The following is a 12,492-nucleotide window of genomic DNA, read 5'->3' as shown; positions in this document are numbered from 1 at the left end:
CCTATCCTGTACCTTTACTACAACAAGTAAGGTAACTCCTATCCTGTACCTTTACTACAACAAGTAAGGTAACTTCTATCCTGTACCTTTACTGGAACAAGATAACTCCTATCCTGTACCGTTATTACAAGTAAAATAACTCCCATATGCACCTTTTCTACAACATGTAAGATAACGCATATCCTGTACCTTTACTACAACAAACAAGATAACTCCCATTCTGCACCTTTTCTACAACATGTAAGATAATTTCTATTCTGTACCTTTATTACAACAAGATAACTCCTATCCTGTACCTTTATTGCAACAAGATAACTCCCACAACAAGTAAGGTAACTCTTTATAACAATAAGTAAGGGAACACCTCTCCTGTACCTTTACTGTACCTGTACCTTTACAAGCAAGATAACCATCATTCTGTACCTTTACTGTACCTGTACCTTTACAAGCAAGATAACCATCATTCTGTACCTTTACTACAAGTAAAATAACTCCCATCCCGCAGCTTTACTACAACATGTAAGATAAATTTTATCCAATACCTTTATTACAAAAAGATAACTCCTACAACATGTAAGGAAACTCTTATCCTGTACCTTTATTACAACAAGTAAGGTAACTCCTATCCTGTGCCTTTACTACAACAAGTAAAGTAACTCACATATTGTAGTTTAACTTGATAAACTAAGGTGAGTTACATTGTAAGCTTAACTCCTTCATTGTCCTTTCTTTCAAATCAACAAAGCAATTACAGACATTACCTCTAAAACTTGAGATAGGTAATTTACAAAGAAAAATTTTACATGGTTAATCATATATATGATACCATTGTGCGAGAACCATATCTTTAAAACATTCATTGCTCTGGCAAAAATGCTGAAATTTGCACATCAGTACTCTGTGAAACTCACATGTGCAACAAGTCACGGTCTGTCACGTGACTAATTCGTAGGACGAAACAGGACTTAGGAGGTTTTGATTACTTGCACACGTGGGGTATAAACTTAAGCAAAAGTAATTTTCCATTTCCGTGAATATAACCAATGGGTCTATTGTTAGTTTATGGTAAATTTGAAATAATGATTTCCTTCTCAAAGATATAATGATATATTTAAAGTTTTAAATCCTTATTAGGAGCTGGATAACCCCCATCCTCTACCTTTACTGCAAGTAAAATAACCCCCCATTCTGCACCTTTTCTACAACATGTAAGATAACTCCTATCCTGTACCTTTATTACAACCAGGTAATCCCCATCCTGTACCTTTACTACAAGTAAAATAACTCGCATTCTGCACCTTTTCTACAAAATGTAAGATAACTCCTATCCTGTACCTTTACTACAACAAGTAAGGTAACTCCTATCCTGCACCTTTTATTGGAACAAGATAACTCATATCCTGTACCGTTACTACAAGTAAAATAACTCCCATATGCACCTTTTCTACAACATGTAAGATAACTCCTATCCTGTACCTTTACTACAACAAGTAAGGTAACTCCTATCCTGTACCTTTACTACAACAAGCAAGATAACTCCTATCCTGTACCTTTACTTCAACAAGTAAGGTAACTCCTATCCTGTACTTTTATTGGAACAAGATAACTCCTATCCTGTATCTTTATTGGAACAAGATAACTCCTATCCTGTACCGTTACTACAAGTAAAATAACTCCCATATGCACCTTTTCTACAACATGTAAAATAACGCATATCCTGTACCTTTACTACAACAAACAAGATAACTCCCATTCTGCACCTTTTCTACAACATGTAAGCTAATTCCTATTCTGTACCTTTATTACAACAAGATAACTCCTATCCTGTACCTTTACTACAACAAGCAAGATAATCATCGTTCTGTACCTTTACTACAAGTAAAATAACTCCCATCCTGCATCTTTACTACAACATGTAATATAAAGTTTATCCTATACCTTTATTACAACAAGATAACTCCTATCCTGTACCTTTTCTACAACAAGCAAGGTAACTCCTATCCTGTGCCTTTAGTACAATAAGTAAAATAACTCACATGTTGTAGTTTAACTTGATAAACTAAGGTGAGTTACATTGTAAGCTTAACTCCTTCATTGTCCTTTCTTTCAAATCAACAAAGCAATTACAGACATTACCTCTAAAACTTGAGATAGGTAATTTACAAAGAAAAATTTTACATGGTTAATCATATATATGATACCATTGTGCGAGAACCATATGTGCAACAAGTTACGGTCTGTCACGTGACTAATTCGTAGGACGAAACAGGACTTAGGAGGTTTTGATTACTTGCACACGTGGGGTATAAAAACAGAGCAATGTGATATAAACTTAAGCAAAAGTAATTTTCCATTTCCGTGACACAAGTCTATTCACTCAAGCACGCCCTTGTCTTTCCTTTTATTATCAAAGCACATTATTTCAACTGACTCAAACTAGACATCTTTTCCTTGATTTCAGATCTCCTAGACTCTTGTAAATATTTAAGATGTGACATTAGTTTACAAACAGTTTATCTTTTTTTATTCTTTTAGTTAGAATTTCTGAAACGGTCTCTTTTCCTTAAAACATAAATATATAATAATGTTTCTAATGTTTTATTAATTCGGTTCAGTTTCTTCGATATAAAACTAATTAAAACTTAGGTGTTTAAAAGATGTTTGAAATGGTGGTAATAATTTATTTTAGATATTTTAATTACCTTCATCCAATTTCGGCAGTTTGTAAGCGACACTTGGTATTGCTAGCTCAGATCTTTGTCAGGTTAATTTCAAATGTCGTCCCTAAACTAGTGTAAATCATGAACTTTATTACACTACCGAAAATGAAATATTCTAATGTGTTGTATATTACATCATATATATTAGTTTATAATAACTGCTATTTCGTAATATTTCTTATCCATACCATTTTATAAATAGGTATATTTGCACTAACTGACCACTTTTTAGCACCTTCTCCTCACACCCACAAACACTCGTTTGTGAAACACTCAACTTACTTCAATAACAAACACTGATATGAGTTAACCTTATGAGTTTCTGTTACTCATTTTCAATTCTCTTCGTCAACTTTTAATATTATCATTAGAAAGATGAACTCAGTAGATTTTTAGTTACACATTGCAGTAATCTTTGATAGTTTGAATCACGCTAATAAGTAGGTTTTTAGTTACGCATTGCAGTAATCTTTGATAGTTTGAATCACGCTAATAAGTAGGTTTTTAGTATATATATATTGTTCAGTTAAATCAGTTTACTTCAGGACTATCGTGCACAACCACACAAAGGGCTATCTGCACATATTTATCGTGCACAAGCACACAAAGAGATATCTGCACATAGTTATCGTGCAAAACCACACAAAGGGCTATCTGCACATAGTTATCGTGCACAAGCACACAAAGGGCTATTTGCACATAGTTATCGTGCACAACCACACAAAGGGCTATCTGCACATATTTATCGTGCCACAACACACAAAGGGCTATCTGCACATAGTTATCGTGCACAACCCCACAAATGGCTATCGGCACATATTTATCGTGCACAACCACACAAAGGCTATCTGCACATATTTATCGTGCACAACCACACAAAGGGCTATCTGCACACAGTTATCCCTCATTTTGTTCGACAGACACCTGGTGGGGCAGCTACACAAGAGTAATCGCCGTCAACCTATCTTTTCGTCTACTCTTGTCTGATGACGTGATGGATTTGATCGCCATTCGTACAGCGCAACCACCACTTTAGAGTTTTGAGAACGTTTCTTGAAGCGACGGGACACAAATCCTAAGCCCTTGGATTTATAGTCTGACTTTGTTTATTAAATAATTGAGAAAATAATGATACATACACAGATAGAAGAAAAAACTTTCATAAATTTGTATGTTTTACTTCGTGTTATTCATTTAACATCTCAACTCCCCAATACAATACAAAGTGTCCCTTTTTGTCAAGGTCACCTCTTTTGACCACTAAATGCATAGCCTGTATTGAGCAGCTGAATTACAACTTATTTGTCTTTTCCTCAATACAAAGTCTTTTCAGCGAGTCAGATCATCACGTGACTATAAGAAGTAAAATCATATAAAAACACACAATTGAACAGTAGCGTAGCTTTGGTTTCAAAAGTTGGGGGTGGGAGGGCAGCTTCTGTAGTTAGGACATGCAAAAAATATATTTTATAAAAGATTCATTCAACCCTTGAAAAAAGTGTGGGGAATATGCCCCCTGCATATCTTGTAAAAATTACGCCTATCGTTGTGAGAAGCTGAAACTAGACTTAGTTTCATGCTCTTCCTCGAGGAGCATCTTATCAGTAAGGCCAGGTCTCCTTAGGACTAAGAAGTAAACTCCTCTAGAAACCGGACTGAGTGTGAGAGACATAAAATTAAAGGCTTGATATTATATTTGTAATTATGGAATATTTATAAAAATCTTGAACTGGCACGTAACGATCGTTCTCAGCTCTACTGACCAGCATTGAATATTGTGTTTCAGCATTAATCATTGTTGGATTAAGATTTAATATTGCTCAGGTGAGAAGGTAAATGTTAATGTAGATTCTTGGTATTACTTTTTTAAGTCTACCCTTTAATAAAGAACCTAGTGCAGATCTACATTTCACATCTAAGCTTCATTGTTATCATCCAGCCTTGTTTCGATTTGAAATTCCGATTCAAGTACTTATAATATACTTTATGCTACTTGATGACAACCTACCTTCGATATGATAGGACGTCCATTCATCTCGAACGATGAGCTGTTGTCTACCGTTGCCTGTTTTTTGAAGGAAGACTCCGATCTTAGGGGGTTTTTCCTTACCATTCTTCAGTTTATCAAGACTTTTCACGATCAAGTTCATATCCTTATCTAATTCATTCCAATCTTTATGGCTACCCTCAGTGAAGAAATCGCAAAGATTGCAGAAACTACCAGTAAAAGGCACGACCTCTGTTGGTGATTGTGATACTTCGGTTTCGGTTTCAGTACCTGCATTCCATGCTTTAACAGCTATAAAGGGACGTTCTCGTTTGCATAGTGTACACGTGCAATTTTCACACGGGGCTGGACCTGTTATTCCCAATCTTTTTCTTTCCATTCGGCAATATTTGCAGCACTCGCACAACTCCTCCCTGTGGACATTACCACAGTATGTTTCCTCTATAGACCCACTTAAACTTAACACTGAATCACTTTTTTCTCCATTCTCATAACAAATAGCACAACAGTGGCTCATGTTACCAGGCACTATTATGCCTTTATTAGTGTTGTCGAAACTGGCGTAGTTAGTGCAGTGGTTCTCAATCTCTGTAACCTCAAACCCAGTATTCTCGAACGCTACAATGTTACGACATTCGGAACAATGAACTGTGCACTGCAAAGATAAATTTCTCCACTCTTCGGCATCCTCTCTGTGAGAGCGAAACAATCTCCGAGTTCTGAACACTTCTCTTTCAGTCACTTCCGCGTCCATAATATCCGTTTTGCTGTATGAACAAACCGTCCCCATCATAAATTAGGTGTACAACTTCTTGACTTATTTTCATTCCGATCAGAAGACGCTCTAGCACCTGCATCCAGAAAACAAAAATCTTTAAAATAACACAAAATAATATTTTATTAAAACACAATCAATAAATTGCGCTGTGTATTTGAGAGATCACCATACAAATAAAAATAATAACTAGTGCCATCTATTGGCCTTTTTATACAACAATAAAATAGTTGCAACTTTCAAATAACAATGCTTTCTTAAATACAAAAACCTTAACATACAAGATGGTTAATCGCACTTGATAAGGACATTTCGCATATGTGAGGTGTAGCGCTAAGAGCTAAAGTTTAAACACCTATATATTTGGTTCATGGTGAATTCCCGATCATTCACAGAGAAATATCGTTAGGATATGGTTGTGACTGAAGTGTATATCACATTTCTTTAAAAGGCAAGATACCTGCCTAGAGAGATTGTTTAGTAATGTCAATGTAAAATCAAAAGACAAAGTTTCGTAGAAGGGAACCTTCATTGTCCTCCAATGAGACAAAAAAAAATTCGTGCAGCAGAAGGTTTAAAACAGCAATATGCTCCGAAACTACACCCCATCTCAATCCCAAACAATACCTCATCCGCAAAGTGAAAGCCATGGGTATGAAAGAGAACCATCTAACCCAACAATCATTGTAATGAAGCTATGGCTTACCTCTTAGTATCATAATAACCAAGGATTTGAAGTTTACTAAGACTCAAAAGTTTCTCGTCACACCCTAGTTAATGATTATTTGAAGAGAAAGATGGCTGAAAAATTGGAGTCACAATAATCCTATTCGATCACATACTTGTCAAGTCCCGTGATGTAGCTGCAACCGAAATTTGTTCCTTTGATTGTTTTTTGTTTATAAAATTTCGCACAAAGTTACCTAAAGACTTACTCCTTTAACCACCGATAATTTTAAAGTGATATATTAGAGGGAAGACAGCTGGTCAACACCACTCACCACCAATGTGTGGGCTATTCTAAAGGAGTATTTGGATTTAACCGTCACTCTTATAACGCACCTAAGGCCTTATTTTTTATAGTAACGGAGGGGCAACTAAAGTGCCTCGGATCAACAGTCCGGTCTTTTTTGGATTGCTTAAATGTGGTTTTGATGACCGATAGTCACATATAATGGAATGTCTTTAAAATGCTTGTTAGGATAGGTGATCTAAGATTGGCCTCACCGTCCTTTGCCTAAAATTATTACAATGAAACTTAAAGTGTCGGGCGATAGTCATGGCATCAGACTGTGCACGATCGATGATAATAGTTCGAAGGTTGGCACAGGACCTGAAACATTGTTTTTATAAAGTGTGATTATGGAGGAATACAGATCACATACAGGATTTGTAGATGTTATAAGCTTTATTCACTATATCATCTGTCCTTAAAGGCATATCAGTATTTCATAAATACTACTGTGGCTCTGCCATTTCAAAGCCCAGTATGAGCTGTTTTGGAAGTTTCGTTTCAAAGCTTAGTCTGACCTCTATTGGAGATTTTTTCAAAGCCCAATATGGCCCTTGTAAGAATTTTGATTTCAAAGTCTAGTATGATTTCGTCACAGATTTCATTTCAAACCCAGTTTGATTCTGTCAGAGATTTCGTTTATTGGTGACACCAAAGTCTTGGGAATTAAAAACCAGAAGAAACAACTTATTATCAGATATTCCCAAAACATCCACTTGAAGATTATTTAGGAACTTAAAACATTCTAGTCCTAAGATCTGTCTTATCTGCGGAACTGTAATAACATATGCATATATAATATAATAATAATAATATGTGCATAAGCATTTGATAACACGTTCTATTACTCTATTATGGGAGTTTCATATTCAGTGTCTTTTTCAAATCAGAGACCTATTGCTTGATGTTCAAAATAATAGACTATGCCTGTAAGTCATATAAGTAGAGCAAATGTGAATATGTGTCCAACAAATGCAGTTAACATATAAGTGTGAACTACTAAAAGCAGTTACTCCAGAATATTATTTCCATTCGGTTATTTTTTTTTAAAGTTCATCAAGGTTTTGTAATTTACAAATGCTACTGGACTAACCAGATTATTAATTTAAACATTGCCTGTTTTATACCAGTCAGCTCTTTGAAAAGCTAAAAAACAGTATGAAAAATGTCAAAAAATAAGCTGAATGATTAAGTGTGAACTGTGTTTGACAGGTATATATACAATGAATGAGGAAATGTTAGCTGTGTCATATAGGTAGAGTGAACTATGTGTTAGAGATAGAAAAAACGAGCAAGTGTGAAGAATGTCTTACAAATGGAGTAAGCACAAGCTATGTCTTAAAAAGAGAGTGAATGATTAGATATGAGGAGTAGTTTACAGATAGCGAGAATAGGTAAGTGTGAGATATACCTTATAGACAGAGAAAATAATTGTACGTTATGTCTTACAGGTAGAGAGAAGAAGTAGATGTGAATTATGTCATAGGTAAAAGATATGTCGTATAAATAGCGTGACTGAGTATGTGTAAATTGATACAGATTGCTCTACAGAGAGAGTACAATATATTGAAAACTTAGTTCTACAGATAGCATACAATATATTGAAAACTATGTTCTACAGATAGAGTACAATATATTGAAAACTATGTTCTACAGATAGAGTACAATATGTTGAAAACTATGTTCTACAGATAGAGTACAATATATTGAAAACTATATTCTACAGATAGAGTACAATATATTGAAAACTATGTTCTACAGATAGAGTACAATATATTGAAAACTATGTTCTACAGATCGAGTACAATATATTGACAACCTAGTTCTACAGATATAGTACAATATATTGAAAACTATGTTCTACAGATCGAGTACAATATATTGAAAACTATGTTCTACAGATAGAGTACAATATATTGAAAACTATGTTCTACAGATCGAGTACAATATATTGAAAACTATGTTCTACAGATAGAGTACAATATATTGAAAACTATGTTCTACAGATAGAGTACAATATATTGAAAACTATGTTCTACAGATCGAGTACAATATATTGACAACCTAGTTCTACAGATAGAGTACAATATATTGAAAATTAATTGTTATAAAAACAACTTAACTGCAGATTTACTTTCACATTCCATACCTCTGATTTCAACAAACTGAAATGAATGTCGAAAAACCCATCTGTAGTTAATTTATTTTTATAAATCAACTTTTATTCCTTTTTTTTCCAATATTTCGTTGGCTTTCGACGTTTATGTCGTAACTTTTAATATATACTAATACATAGGCGTCGCTAGGTTTTTAAAATATTCGGGGCTCGGGCCCATAGGCTAGGGAATTCTCGGCGTTTCAGTGTGATGTCGATCATGGTTTTCTATTCTGATTTTTCAAGACACCCACTAGGTATTCGGGGCATTATCAAGTACAATCGGGGCACGGGCCTCGCGTGCCAGCGCTTAGCGACGCCTCTTAACTAATTGTTTGAAATTGAGATTAGTACAATCAGTCTTAAACACAGCTATAGCAGATACCGATTAAATTGTCGCTTAGTTGCTAGTCTTAAAACCATTCTTTGAAGTAACGTATAAATAATGTTCAGTGAAAATTGACTGGTTCAAGGAGAGTCGAGGGACCTCGATGTTACTCTAATTACAAGTTTTAATGTGTTGTAAAATCTGTTAGTATAATTTAATTCTTCGTCTTTAAAATCGTGTAAAATGTTTTGACAGTAAGAATCAACTCTTTGTAATATATTGAATTTTTATAATTATTTTATAATTAATAATTTACAATCTGTCGAAGCATGATTAGGATTAATTATATCCGTTAAAAAACATTAGTATTAGGCCTGTTATATTCTTAAACACTACATTCTTTATCTAGTCCTATAGAGATATTCAAGAATTAGAAAAATAGTATTCCAACTACACTTTACGGTTCATGTCTATCGTTTTTCCATCCTTAGTCGACAGCAAACACAATTGTAGTGAAAAAAACTATTTATATAAACCATTTGTTACAGCAACAATTGTTGTGGTGTGGACAATTTTTACTAGCTGTCGAATCATGATTATAGTTATACTTGTCACAAGATATTAGTATTAGGCCTATTACATTTTTAAACACTTTATCTACTCCTTAGATAAGCTATTTAGAAATGTAACAAGTCTGGTACTAATGTTTTATAACAAATATAAATATTCATATTTGTTCAAAACTTTGCAACATTTAGGCTAAGATAACTTTATTCGACTAAATAAACTCAGTTAAATAAATAGTTTTTCCTCAGCCGATATGAACACCCTAAAGTTGATCATTCAAAAAATGTATTATTTAAACAATAATTTTAGGATTTAACCGGAAGGCATTTGAAGCAAAATTTCGTTGAATTGAAGTTACAATTCAGACTATTATTCATTACTATAGAGAAGACTTTACATTAATGCAATAGAATGCAGTATTTTGTTATATTAAAAGGTTTTTACAATTTAGTTTGAAAAAAAGAAAGAAAAGATTCATAACATTTTCAGGACAAGCTTTAATTTCCGCATGATTGATAAATTCGAATATACTCACCCATTGTCCTTGTGAGTGGATACGTTCTCTGTGTATTTGATGTTGCTTTTGTAGGTTAGATGAACAGCCGGTTAGCTATAAAAGAAAAAAAAATATCGTTTATTCTGTAGTAGCTGATCATGCGCAGAATAATCAGCTAATAAAGAAGCTATAGTATTCTTACTAGTTACATATTTTTATTGAAACAATAAACTACTATTTTACAAACTTACCACAAATCAACCAATTTACTCATTCACATGTAAATATATATCATAATCATTGTTTGTTTGTTTGTTTTAGAGCAAAGCCTCATTGAGTTATCTGCTGCGTCCCCTCTGCGAATCGAACCCCAGATTTTAGCGTTGTAAGTCCGCAAACGTACCGTTATTTCACCCGGGGGTTAATATAATCGTCATTTCAGTGTTTTAAAATTAAATAATTTAAAAACTCGTTGTATACTTGCATATAATAAGATAAAAAATATTCTAAAGGGTGGATATTTCACAATATTTTGATCTACAATAAACCATCAACATTCTATTTTTGTTTAAAAATAGTTCTAATTCCCCATTTTGTCTACCCCATCTTAACTGGTTCATCTGCGGAAGCTCCCCAGTGGCACAGCAGTATGTCTGCGGACTTACAACGCTAGAATCCGGGTTTCGATACCCGTGGTGGGCAGAGCACAGATAGCCCATTGTGTAGCTTTGTGCTTAATTACAAACAATCATCTGCGGAATATTTTGGGCTCTTCTATCTCACACCAATAACTCTTAGCTTAGATCATAATAAAATTACAAACTCAACTGACTTAGAACATTTCAATAGGAGTATAACAACTAAAAATCATTCAATGCACATGTTCTTCCTAAAATGGTTGGACGTAATTTTATAATCGTGCTTAAAGACACTTCATACGTAACACAACTAAAGTACTTATCACTGTTATTACCAATCGCTGTATCAATGTATGGAAACAATTATTTTTCAGCTACTTTTACACTTTTTAACCACACTAGGGAAGGCAATTCGCTATGCACAAGTCTCCACTGGATGTACGCGTCACGTTTGTTTTCGCTAAACCTCTGTATATTGTTGTCATTAAGCTTTTGGGTAACTTGGGATAATAGTTATTCCAATCATTTGTTTTTGTCAAACCAAAGTTCTGTCGTCATATTTTGTTACTGGGCTTCAATAATAGATATGTTGCCTTGTTCTTTATTAGTTACATTCTCCCTGCTACTGGTTAATCCAACGGGATTAACAATGCGTTTAATTTGTGTTCTAACCACAGTAACTGTTTGGTTTAAACATTCTTCATTTTCATCATTTTGTAGATGTGGCGGCAAGAGTAACCTAATAGTTTTTCTATTTATTTCTTCGTTTTTCTACAATGTCTGACGCTATTAACATATTATTTATCAACTGTGAAAAATAAGAAAACGAATGCCCTGTATTATCTAGTAAATAAGAATTCAAGCAAAACGATTTCTTAAGAACTGCTTTAATGTTTTTATTTTTATATTGACGCTCTACCGTCGTTCTAAGACATAACTATAAAGCATTCATATGATCCATTAAAATATAGATGGATGGAAATAGATAGGTAGATAAATAGTTAGAAAATGCATCTCTGCTTAATAAAATAGGTGCTAGAAACTTAATATTTGCGTATTTTAAACTGGAGATAGAAAGTAAAGGTTTGCAAAGAGAGAGTGGAGATATGAAATGTATCTCTGCTTAATAAAATAGGTGCTAGAAACTTAATATTTGCGTATTTTAAACTGGAGATAGAAAGTAAAGGTTTGCAAAGAGAGAGAGTGGAGATATGAAATTTATCTCTGCAATGTGATGGTGGGTCAAATGAGTTCATTGCTGATTCGTAGATTCAGAGAAGCTAGAAAGTTCATCTCGCTTCTATTAAAAACGCACTTAAATCAAGCTTTATTAAATTAAGTGTATTACAGATGTAATTTTACAAAAAACATGTTTTTGTCTTTTCTAGATTAAAAGACAGTTCCTACAGTATCTTGTTCTACTACGCGTCTGTCTATTTCCTTTATTATTAATAATGCGTCCACAACATCTTATTGTTTTGGTACTGATGCCCACTTCTATAACACTGGTAACTTAAATTAGCGTGTTTTATCATTTTTGACCAATAGTAATCGTTGATCCTGCTGGAATTAACCTGCTAGACATTTTATATGACTCAACTTAATCTACCAGATACTGTATATTGTTCAAGTTGACCTAGTATATACTGTATATTGTTCAACTTGACCTTCTATATACTGTGTAGTGTTTAACTTAATCTACTAGATATTGTATATTGTTCAACTTGACCTAGTATATACTGTATATTGTTCAACTTGACCTTCTATATACTGTGTAGTGTTTAACTTAATCT

At 33.8% G+C, this 12,492-nt stretch overlaps 1 protein-coding gene across 1 annotated transcript in view; it reads right to left on the bottom strand.

The window, feature by feature from the left end:
* Positions 1-4,728: 4,728 nt before the first annotated feature.
* The window catches only part of LOC111084004, a gene marked incomplete at its 3' end in the record, with an annotated part of 10,561 nt that continues 2,797 nt past the window's right edge, over positions 4,729-12,492 (bottom strand). Inside the window, exons 2-3 of the mRNA XM_022380774.1 lie at positions 10,101-10,175; positions 4,729-5,579 (exon numbers count right to left, since the gene is read on the bottom strand). Of these exons, the coding sequence (XP_022236482.1) occupies positions 4,729-5,521 (793 nt within the window). The remainder of the gene's footprint in view (positions 5,580-10,100; positions 10,176-12,492) is intronic.

Source organism: Limulus polyphemus, unplaced genomic scaffold (assembly GCF_000517525.1).
Source record: "Limulus polyphemus unplaced genomic scaffold, Limulus_polyphemus-2.1.2 Scaffold147, whole genome shotgun sequence".
In the NCBI taxonomy this organism is placed as follows: domain Eukaryota; kingdom Metazoa; phylum Arthropoda; class Merostomata; order Xiphosura; family Limulidae; genus Limulus; species Limulus polyphemus.
Note: the sequence above shows the minus strand (reverse complement) of the source record. Positions and strands in the feature narration are given on the sequence as shown.